This window comes from Gracilinanus agilis, chromosome 2 (genome assembly GCF_016433145.1).
Source record: "Gracilinanus agilis isolate LMUSP501 chromosome 2, AgileGrace, whole genome shotgun sequence".
In the NCBI taxonomy this organism is placed as follows: domain Eukaryota; kingdom Metazoa; phylum Chordata; class Mammalia; order Didelphimorphia; family Didelphidae; genus Gracilinanus; species Gracilinanus agilis.
Window position 1 is genome coordinate 302784520 of NC_058131.1, and position 17537 is coordinate 302802056.

The following is a 17537-nucleotide window of genomic DNA, read 5'->3' on the forward strand; positions in this document are numbered from 1 at the left end:
GAGAAAGAACTAAGGGGAACAAGGAAAGCTATGCCAGAGAGGTGACACTTGAGATCTGAAGTCTCTAGTAATTTAGGATAAAGATAGTAAAAGCTGAGTCAATAATTCTGCACATTTGTATTGCACTCAGTTCAATACATAGTCACAACTATAATACAATTCAAAGGGTTTTTTTGTATTAGCTTTTCATTTCTGACACCTAAAAACATTTTTTTAACTGGAAACTAGAAGACTGAAAGAAGAAGATAAGGCTTAAAGAGGTGAAGTAGGAGGGAGGTTTTTCCATGCACAAAGTAACACTTGTACTAGAGATAGCTTGCTGAGTTCAATTCATGAAACAACTAGTTTGACATGAATGTGGTATTCCTTAAAATAAGTAATACAAAATAAAGCTAAAAAGGTCAATTAGAGCCAAATTATAGAGATCTTCAAATGCCAGTTGGAGGAGTTTGTTTTATTATAGAGAAATGGAAGCTTATGAAGGTCGTTTTGCAGAAGAATGATGTGGTCAGACTTGTACTTTAGAACTATCATTTGGCAGCTGTAGCAAGGAAGGGTTGAAGGAGGAAGAGATTGGAGGCAGGCCATTATAGTAGTCCAGAAGAAAGATGATGGGGGCTTGAACTAGGATGGTGGGTACTGAATTGAAAAGAGGGCAACAGATATGAAAGGAATTGTGAAAATAAAATTGATAGAATTTGGCAGCTGATTAGACAATGACTTATTAAAGAGAAAGAAAAATCAAAGATGTTACCTGGCTGCTTTGAGAACTAGAATGGACAGGTTTAGGAAGAAAAATAATGAGTTCCAATTTTTCCATGCTAAATTTGAAGTGCCAACTGGAATTTCAGGCAAAAATGTCCAGAAGTCAATTGACAGTCTAAGACTAAAATTCTGGAAAGATATTAGGGCTAGATATATAGATTTAGAAACCATCTGCTTATCATTAATATTTGAGTACAAGGAATCAGTGAGACTCAGGAAAGAGAAACAGAGAAAAAAAGACTCAGTACAAAGCCTTAGGAACCACCCTTCTTTAGTGTACATGGAATCATGACCTAGAAAAGGACTCTAAAAAGCAAGTCAGGAAGGGGGAAATCAGGGAGAAACAGATCATAGAATCAAAAGAAAAGTATAATAGATAGTTTCAAAAATTACAAAGAGATCAAAGATAATGAGGAAAGGCCATCAGATGAGGAAATTAGATTTCTTCAGATGAAGAGAGATTTGAGGCAGCAAAAATAATTAAGAAACTACTGATCAAGACATAAACTAGGGTTGTGGTTGTGTGAGCAGAAAGAAGGCATGTGATGTAAGAAATTGGGAGGTAGAACTCGCAAAATTTGGGAACTGCATGCTTGGAGTGAGGGAGAATGAGAAATCAAAGATGGCAGCAAGGTTATGAAAATTTGAATAACTGTGAAAGATGATGGTGCCCCTCAACAGCAATAGGGAATTTTAGAAGATTAGTAAATTTGGGAGAGAAAAGATGATGTAATGATCCAGATTATAATTCACCCTGACTACTCATCTAGGTCACTCACTGAAATGAGATGGGGCTTTTTATCCACCAGTTACTACTCTCATGTTTACAGTCCATTCTCTTTGCCATAGCCATTGTATGACCTAAATTAGGCAGAGTTTCTGGGCATAATCATGATGGCACTAGGCAGCTACTTAAGGAAGTAGTTTATATTATATCTGCTCTAAGAAGATAGTACTGAGTTCAGAATGATGAAGTTTGGGAGCTTGCACAGCAGAGAGTGGAATATTGGGTGATATTAGCATGTATAAGTTGAGTGTTGTAGTTAAGTCCATGATCCTATAATTCTGTACGGTCAGTTTATGAAGCCTGCCTCCTCCAACATCCTCAACTTTATAGAAGCCGTCAATGGAAGATAGATATCCTGACTGACTAGCTAATTGGACTGTCCATACAACTACATATATTCTTCATCTGCTTTATTTTTCTTGTGTGAATTTCTAGGGACAAATTCTTTTGAGTGCTTATTTAGGAGCCTGTGCAGTGTTCAAGGGATTTGTGTTATTAGTATGCTATCTGCAAAAAGGAACATCTGGAGAACGTGTTTTGCCTTTGTTACAATCTCCAAAGAATCCAGACTGCAAGCCACCCAAATAGCAATGGAGAAAATCATGGTGGGAACAAATATTCTGCCATTGATAAACTGCTGTTGGAACAATGAAAAATAACAACAGATGGATATCCCACATGTTTGCTGGAGCCCGTGTAATTTTAAGAGCCCTTTGCTAGATGGAGTTCCTGTGAAGGGTTTCTGAGAGCACAGGGACAAGAATTGCCCAAGATGTGGTGTGGATGGGTTATAATCTGTCCTTACCCGCCTCTGTGAGACCCCAAATAGATTAAAATTTGGCACAAAGGGACTTCGAGTGTAAAGACCTATGTACAGACATTTTCTAATTATGCTACATCAGGTGCCTAATAAGCTCTAACTATAAAAACAGCACATTCCCTTCCATTTTATTGCTTGGAAAACTAAAGCCCAGGCTATGGAAGGTGCTATTGCCAAAGTCAGAATGTCAGTTTTTCTCATTTTTTTCTTGATGCTGCCCTCTTTTAGCAGTATATCTCCTAGTGATGACTAAAACATTTGTTTTCTCCTCTTGCATGATTCCTGTATTCTATGTGGTAACCCAGGAGACATAGGGAAGTAGATTAGTCTTTCATTGCCTGTTATAGTAACTGCATGAATGTCACTGAAAAGGTCAAGCACTTTTATAGTAGAGGCATTCATTTGAGCACAGGTTAACCTTTATGATAATAACGTATTTAGGTGTTCAACCTAATTCTTAATTAAAGAACATTCTCAATCAAACAGTGTTTAGTGTTCTCATGCTACCATTGAATTGATGTTTAAGGAACAGGTGATTCCTTTTGGAATTTTTAAAAAATTCTCAGGCCAGGTAAAATAATACTCAACACTCCATTTATATTCTGTAAGCAGTTTCTCTTTTACCACAGATGTATTGATTTGAAAGCATTTTATGGCTAGAGCTGATTTCATTAAACAAATTCTGTGGGGAAAGAAAGCAAAGCTTAAAGTGCCTAGTATTGTGATCATGTCACTTTAAAATTAGAATTAAAATACTATCAGAAAGAGAAAAGTCTGGTTGCAAAAGAGCATTTTTCCAGGTCACTTGTTGGAAATTACTTTTATAGGACAAGATTTAATGATAAATATTTTTATTGTCTTGAAAATATTACTACTAAAGTTATACTATTCTTGGAATTATTTTTAAAGTTGGTGTTAATCCAATGATTTATTAATTTTTCATATATTTTAGGGAATAAAGTCAGGATAATTTTTTTAAATCCTTACCTGCTGTCTTAGAATTGATACTAAATATGGCTTCTAAGGCAGAAGAGCATTAAGAACTAGGCAATTGGGATTCAGTGACTTGACTCCAGGCCTGGTTCTCTACCTGCTGAACCACCTAGCTACCCCATAATTTTTTTTTCACCAGTGCCTCTCACAGTGAAGATTAAGAGACCCCAGAGGAAGTTTCATGGACTAAAACTTTAGGGAGAAATTTAGCATATTAATGCTTGCTCATATCTTGAATTATCATGCTGGCTATTGCCACCATCTCTTAGAGTTCACTTTTTCATCCCTTCATTCAATAAGCATTATTAACTATCTACCATGATGCCTTACACATCTCTTTTTTTATTATGCTGTCAATGTGGATAGCTCCCAGGAACTTATCTATAGCAATGTCTTAGTTGCCCTGGTCACTAATAGTAAAATGATTCACTTTGTTCACACAAATTGAATATACCAAAAATAAGATTTATACCTAGATCTTCCAGAGACCAAAACAGGGCATCTATGCATTAATCCATTCTACATCTCATCTTGCACATAGAATGTGCTGAAGGTGCCAGATACCAGGCCCTGTGCTACAAATAAATCATTTGGTCCTTATAGCAATCCTGGGAGATAGGGGTTATTATTATCCCCATTTTACAGTTGGAGAAGCTGAAACTGAGTGTTTTTCCCAACATCACACAGCTAGTAAATGCCTTAAGTTGGATTTTAACTCAGTTCTTCTTGACCCCAGGCCCAGTACTCATTAAAATGAGGCCCTATTATATGTATAGCTTGATAATATTTTAAACAATAGGATCAGAGTTCTCTTAGGTTCTTGGGTAGGAAAATGGCATGACAAAATAAGTATTAAAGGAAGGTGAATCGGGGAACAGTATGACCACTGAAAGGAATAAGTGTACGTCAAGTATAGTTTAATGGCAAGAAGACACAGGGTCAAATTTTATACAGTAATGTGAACTGCCTATGAAGAATACTCAAAATAGAGTGTTGGCCATGTTGATGGAGATCCCCAGATAGGACTTCCTGACTCCAAGGCTTGCATTCCATTATGTAGTAATTATAGACGTTCTATAATTTTGTTTTAGTAATTCTACTCTTTGCTCATATCTGCAAATCAGGTTTGAGAATTTATCATTAAACTATTCTTGTCGTTATATTTTGATCATGAGTAGAAGGAAATGGATATTTGACCTTTAATTCATTAGCAAACTCAGTAACAAAAAACAGTCTGATAAACTTAGGTAAAGTCTCTCTTTAAAAAAAAAAAAAGAAAGAAATGTTACTCATGAGTATCATTCTGCAAAGAATTACTAGTGGGATAATTTGTATCCTGGCTGAGGAGAGTTTTTCAGCATTGTTTTCCCAATAACAAATATTTTCTTCTATATTTATTCATTCACCAAACAGTAAATATTCGATGTCTTTTAATTAAGCATTTGATGCCTTTCCTCAAAAAGATGTTACTGTATCAGAGAAAACAGTGATGACCCAATTTATTGAATCCAATGTTTAATATGTGAAAACTGAATATATCCTTTAGAGACTGGGTGTTTTGTTTTGGGTTGGCTGTAAGTAGAGTTGGTAACAATATAAATGAAAAGAAAGCAAGGTGTGATGTTATACATTATACTTATTATGTTTGTAGCTTTGTAATGTTGAGTTCTTCAATCTTTTTATAACTATATTTTGTTATAATTAGTCAACAATGTATGTAATATTCAACCACCTGAAAGATTAATGGAAAAGTTCATTTGAGATATAAGAAGCTCAATGTTCTCTTTGCTATTTTAGCAAATATATATTATGTGTATATATGTACATGTATAACATATATTATACAGTATATTTGTTTGCATTTACTACTTCCCTAGAAGAGTGTCAGCTGAAATTAGGCTAGTCAATTGAAAAACAGAAAAAGTAAGTAAATGCCATATAATAGGAATGACTAATTGTCTTACATATCTTGCAAAGCAATGTCAATTTGGACAGGTCAATATTAGTGTAAAATGGGCAACAACAATTTTACCTGCTCGGATCTAAAGGAGCTAGATTTCTTTCTGCTTATGATTGTGAATCAAGGTAATACATTCATGGATTTTAAAGAGGAAAAATTGGAGCTAATTATAAATGGCTTGCCATTATGACAATAATAATAACTTTTTTTTAATTTTTTAACAGTTCTTAGTGGTCTCTGTTCTAATGACTGCCCTCGTAAGATAACAGTAAGTAAAATCAACTATCACTTGTAATTATTGGTATGAAAATGAAGTCTTGAATAGTTCGTTTAAATAGCCTAATCTAAAATTTGCAAAGTTCTTTTCACATAGTATTTCATTTGACCCTCACAAATTATCCTAAGACCAAATATTGTTAAGTACTACTATGGCCATTTTTCAAATAAGGTGACCAAGGTTTTAAAAAATTAAGTGACTCCCCCAGGATCACACCATCATCAGACAAATAAAATGGGTTTGTCAAATAATAGTCAAATTGACACATAATAATAATAACTAAAATTTTTGTAGTAATTTTAAATCCACAAAGTCTTTACATATATTCTTAATTGTTCCTTACTACAAAACACACACATACACACACACACACACACACACACACACACACACACACAACCTTTATATAGATGATGAAAGTGATCCCAGGAGAAGTTAAGGGACTTGGCCAGGATTCCACACTATTAAATATCCAACAAAGGTTTTGAACCAAGGTTATCCTGACTCTAAATCCAGCATTCCATCCTCTGTTCCACTTAGATATGATTTAAGCTTTCCCTTGTACCCAACAATGTTCTGCCTAACATATAAATCACTTTCTTTCCCCTACTTTAGGAATATCATATTTTGAAGTGAAGAACTAGGGATATGTTGTTACTTTAATTATTTAATAACTTTTTCAAGTGAATGTCCCAAGAACCAAAGAAAGGGTCTGTGCACAGAGAAGGAAATTTCCTAACACAGGTACTCTTGAAGCATAATCATACTACCTGTGAAAAGGTGCCTAAGAACTTAACTGTCCCCATGAATTGTAAAGTTTATTGGTAATCTTACACTTACAATTAGCTGAGTTCATTGGGTCCAAGATTTAAAGCCATCAGGGACCTATTTGACAGAAAAAAATATTGGGCCCCAAGAGAAGTGATGAGCCTGAGTTCACCCAAAAGCCTAATTTGAGCCCAGTTCTTCAGGTTCCAAACTTTCCTTCATACCCAAACTTTACTCTTTTTTTTCCTTTCTGATTTTTAGCCATTTCTCCACTCTTTAGCATATCCATCAAAAGATCCAACAAAGGGAAGAAGAGGAGGTAAAATCCAGCTAGTTGTCTTGGTTACTTATTCTCCTAAATAGATGAGTTTATGATGAGGAAGTCTGTAGCTTTCGGATGTGTTGTATTGAGAGTTTTTCTTTTCTTCTGTATCCATTTTCCTTTTTCCCTATGCCTCTTTTTCTATTTGCATATATAAAGTATTTCTCCCTTATGCAGACTAGCCTCCAAATAAACCTGAATACTCTCTTAAAATCATTTTGAAAGTCACATCAGTAAAGTCCAATTTGCAAAGCTGCACCTAGATTGATTATTCTGACAGTTTAGTTCCCTCAGGCTTCTCAGCAGTTGATACATTTGCCTCCCATTTATCCATTTATGACTTTCTTTGAGGTTCAGATCCTGTTGAACTGCCCTTCACATTTTTCATTTTCCTTCCCCAAAGATATCATAGATCACAACTAGAGTGACAGGCCCAAAGGCGGGAAATGCACAGAATACTTCCCCAGTGTTCTGTCCATCAAGTACATACCCACTTCTGAAATTATTTACATCCTAAGAGTTTGCCTTCTTCATATTGATTTTGAGTAATTCCATTATGTTACAAAGTGTCATCATGTATGACCCTGAATGCTAACTGCCACCCTATCCCCAGGGGGAAAAAAAGCTGGTATAATATATTGACTTTTTTTCAATACTAGGGTTAGTTAATAAAATAAATCTTCTACTGACGCTTAAATCCTAAGGTGGTCTAGCTATACCTCAGGAAAATCTGGTTTATTCCTAGGATTTTATATTACTCCATCATAGGTTGAGATTGGTAAATTAGGTACCATACCATTCTTCTCCAAACAAGTATCTAGTATGCTTCCCACCCTGTTTAGTATTATTCCTGGTTATCTGAGCTACTCCCAGGGGGAGCTCACTCTGAGCAATCCTCAGATTTCCTTACAGTCTCAGGAGAGAAAAGTAGTCCTTTCTTTTTATGTTCTCTGAGACATATTGATGGCCCAAATCAATTGTTTCAATCTGTTGCTCACCCACTCTGTGTATGTAGCAAAATAAAATAACTCTTAACTCTTTGTTATTTTCAATCAGAGAGACTTCTCAGGCTGAACCAACATGGTCTATTTAGCAACTCACTGACAAATTATCTCAGATCATTTCATGTCTCTTTGTTTTGTCTGTAATGAATGCTGTGATTTGATTATTGTCCTTACTTCACCATTCCCTCTACAATGGACAGAATGCATGTGTCTGATAGAGTTGGGTTCATCATGCTGTTTCCAAAAATAAGAATCTCGCTATGGCTAAAAGTCCTTCTCTTGTTTATGATACTCACACTTCATTGTGCTGAATTATAATAAAAATAAAAAAGCAGGGACTTGGGCACTCTTTTATTCCATCTGCCCTTTACATCTCTTTGGTTTCCTTGGTCTAAGGGGAAAGTATATTGAGGTGTTCAGAGAAAAATAATGCACATTAAAGAAAATAAGAGATTTCATGTATTATCTTACAGAAGTGAGTAAGAAGCACAGCAGGTAAATATTGGATGAACAAAATTGGAAAATGCAGCCAACACTCCTGAAAGCAAATAAACAAAACACTCTATGACCTCTAATGGCTAAACTCACATAAGAAAAATGGGCACTTTCTTGTGGGAAAATAAAAGACCATTCTAGCCATCATATTTTTTTTGCATCATAAATTCTTCCATGGTTTGCTTTCATGTATTCTTTCAAGATTAATTACTGTGATTCTCTGCAGTACTTATGTGTGTTCTTGTTCAGATTATTCATAGACAAGGACAATGATGCAATATACATTTGCTTTCGATTATAATTGTAGCAGGATTTCGATTATAATTGTAGCAGGATTTTTAGGCAAATTCTTTGGGAAATAAAGCTCAACTTGGAAATGTGAACTCCTACCACTATTTATCAGGTCACAAAAAAAAAAGTTAAGATGGCATCTAGAAGAGTTTAGGGAGGAGCAGCATTAGTGCCCAAGTCCCTGCTTTTTTATTTTATTAGCCAAAGTGACCCTGGTCAATATAAAACAGCTAGCAATCTGGATAGACCATCTAAACCACAATGCATCCAAATGACACCCAATAGCATTAGAAATGAGCATCCCAAGTATCCATGCCCTTTGGCACAAGGATTCCGCTTCTATAGATCCATGAAAGACGTCATTGAAAACAGAAAAGTCCCCCCATATACCAAACAGTGTCAGCAGCACTTTTTTGTGGAAACAAAGTAAATGCCCATAAATGCCCATAGTTTGGGAAATGGCTAAACAAATATGGTACATGAGCATAATAGAATACTACTTTGCATAATACTATAATGATGAAGAAACATGGAAAGGTTCCCATGACTTGATGTAGAGTGAAATTATCAGAGCCAAGTAAGCAGAATTCACAATGACTGTAAATAAACAGAAATGAATGTTACAAAATTGCAGAAAATTAGCATGAACCGAAAGAAGAGATCATAGAAGACTTGCCTCACCACTCCTTTGCAGAGGTGGGAGGTCCACAGAGATGAAGCACAACATATGTATTTTTAGACCTTTTCTCACGTATCCATCAATTTTGGATTTTTTTCTCCCCTTTTTCTTTTTTTTTCTTTTTTTAAAAAATGTTGTTTATGGAATGCTCACTGGAGGAAAGTAGATACTGGGATAAAGTCTGGTGATTCAAAACAAAAGATATCAATAAAATTTTATTTTAAAAGTGAAGGACCATAGATAATGGCACAGACCAGTCAAATAACAGACTCCCTAAAAACTCTAAGAATAACTCAGTTGCTCAGAAGCAGACAAGCAGCACAACTAAAAGTCAAGTACAAGTGGTTTGATTTCAGTCTCAGGAGCCTCTTGAGTAAGTCATGAAATGAGCTGGAAACACCTTTCTTATATCCCCTTCAGAAGTTTTCAAACAAATCTTAAGGAACTTGAGCAATCTTCTATTCCCTCTGCAGGCAGCCTAAATTGTATAATTATCATGGCACTGACATAGGAATGGGGCTCTTGGTTTCACACAGTCGGAATATCCCTATCAACCTGTTCCTTCCCCTGAGAAAGTATTACATGTCATGGCTTTTCTTGGAATAGACTTTTAAGAATATTAAACCTCTGAGAGACTACATCCAAAAACAGCACAAGGGTCTAATCCTACTGCTGAGCTTTTCCACTCACTCTAGGAAATGTGTTAACTCTTTCAGGCCACTGTCTTGAGAACTTAGCAGCTAAGAGACACAATGGATAGGGGATTGGATCTGGACTCAGAAAGATCTATGTTCAAATCCTGCATCAAGCACTCACTTAGTGTGTAACCATAGGAAGGTTTAAAACAACTCTCAGTCTCAGTCTCTTCATCTGTGAAATGGAGATAATAGGACTTATTATCTACCTATATAGGGAGGGAGGAAAGGAGAGAGGGAGGGAGGGTGCCAGAGACAGAGAGAAAATATGTTGTTAACAGCTCCTGGATCAAGGGTTTGAAAATGAAAGTATTGTATATCATAAACCTTCAACCTTTCCTGAGAAGGGACCCTTCCTGATCACTTCCCCAGCTTGTTCAGATCCTCTGCAGCAGGAAACAGAGCTGCCACCTCTGTACCCCTCCTAGCAGGGAGTGCCATCAGCCTGAACAAAGGGAACATGGCAGCACTTAGATGTCTCCACTGACACTCCCTTCTGTGCTGGTTTTTCCTCTTATGTGTATCTCTGGTTGTTCCTTCTCAGTCCCTTTTGCTCATTCTTCACACATGTCATACCTATGAACTGAGCCTCCCATAGAACTCTGACCTTGACCCTCTTCTCATTCAAAGGTTCCTGCCTCCTTTCTACAGATAATTCTGTATAGAATCTACACTGGAGACAACTAGGTGGCACCACAGTTCACCAAGCACAAAGCCTGGAATTGAAAGATCCAAGTTCAATTCCAGCCTCGTATATTTATTAACTATGTGACTTTTGACAAAACTCTTTACCTCTCAGTTTCTTTATTTGTCAAATGAAGTTAACCTTATAACCCCGGAGTATTATAAGAAACCAAGGAGTTAACATATTTAAAGTGCTTTGCAAACCTTGAAGTGTTATGTAGTGCTGGCTGTTTTTACAACATATTCCCAGATCTTTGTATCCAGATCTACCCTCTCTCTTTAGCTATGCTTACGTAGCACCAAGTGTCTCTTAGGCTTCTCAGATTGAGTGTCTCAAATTCAGAATGTCTAAAACAGAATTCATTCTCTTTTTATTCAAATCCTCCTCCTTGCCAACTTCCGTATTACTGTCAAAAACACCAACCTCCCAGTCATCCAGTCTCACAATCTCAGTGTCATCCTCAACTTCTCACTCTTACCCTATATATCTAATCTGCTGCCAAATCTCATAATTTATCTCTCTACAACATCTTTGGCCTCTGTCCCCATTTTCTCCTCTCTTGGCTACCACCCTAGTTCAGGCCCTCATTATCTCTTAACTTGATTATTGTGATTGTTTTATTTTTTCTTTTTCCCCATAGAAATATCTCTCTAATTTTCATGAAGATCAGAAATATCTTTTAAAAAAAATTTTATAGTCCACATTAGTGAAATCTATCTAGTCATGTATAATATTTACTGGCTATCTACTACATATAAGGCTTTGTAGTTTGAAAAGAAATCTCATAAATTGTCCAGTTCTTAGATATGGGTAAATTTCATATTTGATAGTCCAAACAATAAGAATCCAGCCTCTTTCCCTTCAAAAATGACTCTGCTTAGTGTAGCCAAGTGGCTCAGCAGATAGAGAGCCAAGCCTGGAGATGGGAGATCCTGGATTTAAATATGACCCAGAGATACTAATTAGCTATGTGTTCCTGGGCAAATCATTTAATCCCAATTTCCTAGTCTTTATTGCTCTTAGAATCAATATTTAGTATTGATTATCAGACAGAAGGTAAGAGTTGGGGGGTTTTTTGGCAGTGAGGAGTTTAATGACTGCTCTATGTGGTACTTCCCTAGTAAGTTGGAGTGGTCCAAGAAACAGGATTGGCATGATGCCTTATACATTGTAGATTCTTAATGAATGTTTGCTGAATTCAATTTGATTTGTTGATCTAGACCCTGTAACTTCACTACAGAAATGGCATGCCTCTCCTCTACTACCTTTGGGTGCTGATTATGAAAGAGATTGCTTTTTGAAGGTCTTCAGTTTGGAACAACACATTTGATTCAGCTCAAAGCTTTAAGTTCCCCAGGTTCTATTTAGGGTCACCACATAACCCTTACCTCCCACTTGTATTCTATTGCTTCCGTTTTTATTCAGTATGCCCTTGTAGGCTTTGAGAAAGAACACATGATTATTCCTCCATACGATTAATTCCCTAGTCGTGCTATGCATAGAGTGTCATTTTGATTCAAATAACTGCATATCAGACCACTGACCTTCATTTTATCTTAGCTAGGGGAACATTACTCTTCAGATTTTTAATTCATTGGCACAGATGCTTACAAAATCATAAGCTTATCTCAAAAATGTTTACATTTCATGTGAGCAACAGTCTCCATATTTTGGTATAAATTACAGTTCATTTTTAGATTTTTGGTTAACTTTAGGCTAGTTTGTAGCACTTTTCCTTGTTATTCTTTATTCTAAAGGTCACTATCAAAAAACCAGGTGCCCAAAATCTAATATAAAATGTTTTTAAGTAATACGCAGGTCCCCTGTAATGTCTTTTGGGTTGGTTGGTGGGATCCATCTGTCTATCAGCATTGAGGCAGCATGGATGCCAGTGCAGGGTAGATGAGAGGGTTGGTCATAGGGCAGAAGACCTGACAGTTAAACAGTGTTTTTATGGTTCACAGAGGGCTTTGTCATCTCATTTGGCCAGATTAGTGGGAAAATGGCATAATTCTGGCCACTAAAATCAAGAATCTCCTCCAGTTCAGGGAATGAGTTGAGGAGAGAAAATTAAGGGGCTCCAGGGCCTACCAAAGAAAGAAGAAAAGAGCACAATGTCCAAGAATTAACCCTGAGTAGCTAAGAGAAGAGTCACAGAAACACAGGGGCCAAAGAAGTAATAAAGTTCACATGGCTAGCAAATTAGATGGTATGGATAATAGGCACCTGGTTATGATGAGCAGTGGGCAAAGAAAGGGAAATAAAGTTACCTCTGGCATGCACCACTTAGCTCACTCAGGAGTACACACTATGATCCAAGATTGATTCATCCAAGGGGCCTTGACCTTGAAAAATGCTGTCAATCAATCAGCAAGTGTTTATTAAGTAACTATTATGTGTAGCATATAATGCCACTACCTACAAAATGAAACAGAGTCCTTGGGCCTGCATTTAATTATCCAGAGGCTCCTGCATGAAGCATGAGGACCCAGAAATATTAATATGGCCAAGTTGGAGCCAGAAACATAGTCATATGCAGGATAAGGCACAGGTTGCTATAAGTTGGAGGAAAAAAAAACAGAACTAAATATTCAGATCATGTATACTGAAAACCAGATTCAGTTCTACAGACTGTTACAGCTAGAAAAGACCTTAGAGATCTACAGTATCCAACAATACTTCCCTATCTCTTTTTTATTAAAAAGGAAGCTGAGACTACAGGAGGTTGTGATACATCCAAAGTCATACTCTTATGGGGAAAACTAGGGGAGATTAACTCAAATATTTGTGGGTTCAGTGGGGTGGATAGGAGACAGGAAGGGACAATGGGTAGGACTTTACAAGCCAGGGAACCAGGTTTAACTGTAAGGGGAATGTCTGTTAACAGAAGTGGCAGTTAGGCCTAACTGTCACCCTGCACCATCTAGACAAGGAGCCTATGGAAACTAGCAAACAAATGACAAGAGTTTGTAACAAATTTAATGAAGGGAACTATGGTAAAGGATGGGAATTGGGGTTTCTATACTATTAGACTACGGGCAAACCACAGGGTCAGGGGAGGGACTTATCTACACTGAACTGAGACCTAAGGCAGACAGGGCTCAGAGAATAGCAGGACTGAAGTGGGTATCCTCACAGCAGAGTCCTGACACACTCCAGCGATGTTGCAGCTCCTCCAGGACCACTAGCTGTACTCTTTCAGGTGGGTAGATTCTGGGAGCTAAGCTAGCCCAAGTTAACCTGCAACTCAGGTTGGGATTAATAGTCTCTACCAAAATCTCCCACAAGTAGATGTCAGTCTTCCTTCAGGATCTCTGGAAATCTGGGTGCAAACTCCACTTCCTCTGAGGTCTCCCAGGATCAGTTACAACTTGTCCCAGCCACCATGGAGTCTGTCTCAGAGAGAGAGAGAGAGAGAGAGAGAGAGAGAGAGGGGGGGGGGGGGGGCACGCTTCCTGCTTCCCCATTCCATTTGGAATTCTCAAGCCCTTCCTGCTAGGTCTCCTAAATAATAACTAAGTAATCCTCCTCACAACAATACAGATGATATATAGAAGAGCAGGACTTGATGCCACTTGTTTACTGACCCAGTATCCTTCTCTCTATAACACACTCCCTCAGTGTTTTGCATTTACTTCTGAATAACTTTAAAACAGAATCACAACAATTTGGAAATTGGTCTTGATCAAGGACACATGACAAAACTAGTGGAAATGCGCATCGGCCATGGGTGGGGGGAGTGGGGGGGGGGGGGGTGAAGGGGAAAGGAGGAGCATGAATCATGTAACCATGTTAAAAATGAATATTAATAAATGTTTGAAAAAAAAAACAGAATCACACAAGCCCAGTTCAAATATCACCTGAAAAGGACCACCTCCCAAATATGCCTGGCAAGTGCTCATCCAGCTGTTGCCTAAAGTACAAAAAAGGCAGCCCAATATAAGTTGGAAAATTCCAATGTTTAAAGAGTTTCTTCTCACATCAAGATTAAAACTTCCACCCCACAACTTCTACCCATTACTCTTTCTTTTTTTTTCTTTCTGTCTATTCCTTTTACTTTTTTCAATTAAATATAGAAACAATTTTCAGCAATTGTTTTGTGATGTTTTGTGATCCAAATTCTCTTATTTTTTCCCTCCTTCCTCCCCTCCCTGAAGCAGTAAATAATCTGATATAGGTTATACCAGTGCTGTCATGCAGTACATATTTCCACGTTCCCCATGTTGAGAAAGAAAGCATACATCACACATACAAGAAAAAATTCATGTAGGAAATAAAGCAACAGTGGTATGCTTCAATCTGCATTCAGACTTTGTCAGTTCCTTCTATGGTTGTGGATAGCATTTTTCATCAGGAGTCCCTTAGAGTGGTCTTGGATCCTTACCAATAGTAGTTTAGTCCTTCACAGTTGATCTTTGTACAATATTTCTGTTACCATATGCAATGTTCTGCTTCTACTCACTTCACTCTACATAAGTCTTTGCAAGTTTTCTGAAATCATCTTGTTCATCAGTTCTTATGGCCTATTAGTATTCCATTACAACCGTATTCCATAACTTGTTTGGTCATTCCCCATTTGATGGACATCCCCTCAGTTTCCAATTTTTTACCACTACAAAAAGAGCTGTTCTAAATATTTTTGTACATATACTTCCTTTTCTTTTTTCTTCGATTTCTTTGAGATACAGATCTAACAGTGGTCAAAAGATATGCATAAGTTTATGGCACTTTGGGAGTGGTTCCAGATTGCGCTCCAGAATGGTTCTATTAGTTCACCAAATGAACTACTATTGAGCCTCTCTACTATGTTATATTTGTGAACTTGGATCTTTTAGCCCAAGTATAAGATATTACAATTATGATAATTTTCAGATGTTATAAGATTTAGCCCAATCATTTTATCTGTCTGGACCTTTTAGAAGCCTGATCCTGCCATTTGTTGTTTTGTCCATCCAGCTTTGTGCCATCTACAGATTCATTAGCATGCCATTTTTTCTCTTATCCAAGTCATTAATGAAAATGTTACGGAGAACTGCACCAAGCACACTTCACAAGGGCACTCCATTGGAAAACTCTTTCTGAGATGACACTAAACTATTAATGATTACCCTTTGGATGACCAATCAATTCCAAATCTACCTGCCTAAATCCAGCCTGTGTCTCTCAGACTTTTTTTATCAGTAATGCATTAAAGACTTTGTAAACTATTTTGCTAAACTCTAGATAATCATTTACAACATTCCTCTGATATAATTATTAATCTAGTACCTGTCCAAAAAAGGAAATGAAGCTTGTCTGGTTTCTCATGTTCTGAACATGCTGGTTATGAATTATGCTGGCTTTGTGGTCACCACTTTCATTTTTAGATGTTCACAAATCATCTCTTGAAAAATAGTCTAAAATTTTTCCAGGAATCTAAACCAAGCTCACTGGTCTATAATTTAAGGATTTTACCATATTCCCTTTTTGGAAAATGAGCACATTTTCCTCTCTCAAATTCTGTAGCACCTCTGCTCTCCATAATCTTTCGAAGAAAACTGACAGTGTCTTGGCAATATTTTACTTCTTCCAGTCTATGGAATGACATAGTTTTGTCTGTCTTTTTCAAATTATATGACCTAAACTCATCAGTACATTGGTGCTGCCTACGCAGAATGGCAAAGTCGAATAAAAACCATCCCTTTAGGCCGCAAACTAACTTAGAAAATGACAAACTAATATTATCTATGTTTTATTTTATTTTTATTTATTTTGTTAAAACATTTCTCAACTTCATTTTAATCTTGTCAAGAACGTTCACCTCTGCTGTATACCAGGCTGCCATTCAAAACATGGAGTCACATATAATTTTACTCTTACATCTTTGTAGCCTATACACTTGAATGACTACTGGATAGCCTTAGGTGTTAAGACTTTTTATAGAATTTGCCTCACCTGCAAATTAAAATTTGCCAGTGATTTTTATTGTATTTTTCTTATGCCAAAATATCTGTAGTAAGGTGTTTTTTTTTCTTTAGCTTCCCAGTGTGTTCTAATTGCCTGTATGCTTGTCAAGGCAATCTGGCTCCTGCAGAAACACTGACAAGACCTTGTTGCTCTGAGGACATGTGCTGGCTAACTGCCAGACAGTCTGGAAGTTTGCCCCTTTTGAAAGGGAAAAAAAAAAAGGTCAAGTTGTTTTGTGTCATCGTTAGGGAAGAAAAAAAATAAGGATCAATTCCAACATAATGATATTATATTGGCCATCATACCTGTATGCTGTTCACCTTATCAAATGAATGCCCCCCTTTAAGTTCATACTCTTCTGGTCTGCATGAATGAAAATCAAATGAAATGAATGTTGAACATTTCAAAAAGCTTCCTAATCACCTCAGCTGAGTTTTTGTCTTTCTCTAGTTCTTCCAGGCTTCTGTCAGCCCTCTCCTTTTCATTTGCATTGCTACGAGAAACATTACTATTTTTTACTAGATAGTTCACTAATATCTCCAGAAAAGGATCCCCAGTATTTCAAAGTATTCACTGTGAATCTTTTGCTTCATTCTATCCTAATTAGTCAGACCGACTCCTAGTAATGGTGCTTTGGTTACATAAGCATTCCTAGAGTCTACCACTTTTGAACAATTACGTAATAAAAAGTGCCATTGGCTTCTGGGAAAGGAATTGATGCAATGCATGTGTGTACCAGAGTGATCATTTGGCTTGCTTTTTTAATAGGGGAAAGTAAAGAAGGTAGATTTCATGAAAACAAAGGATTCAGTAGCATTGCCTATTAGCAGGTAACTTAGTTATTTGTATTCTGAAACTGAATTTCCTTTTGGTTCTTTCTCTTTTCAAATAGTTACTGTAGAATCCTCGATAAGGCTAGAAAAAGCGTGTTTTGAGTATTTTGGCTTACCTGAACTTATGTGCCTTATACCAAAATGTTAAATTATTGAAATGTTATCTGTTTTGATACAGTAACTTGTATTAACCTGACTGGTAAAATGTTCTCAAAAA

General features: G+C 36.8%; 1 protein-coding gene across 1 annotated transcript in view; it reads left to right on the forward strand.

Moving 5' to 3' along the window:
- Positions 1-17537, forward strand: part of ITFG1 (integrin alpha FG-GAP repeat containing 1) — a 262800-nt gene that overhangs the window by 183038 nt on the left and 62225 nt on the right. The window contains exon 11 of the mRNA XM_044659729.1: positions 5550-5593. Within this exon, the coding sequence (XP_044515664.1) occupies positions 5550-5593 (44 nt within the window). The remainder of the gene's footprint in view (positions 1-5549; positions 5594-17537) is intronic.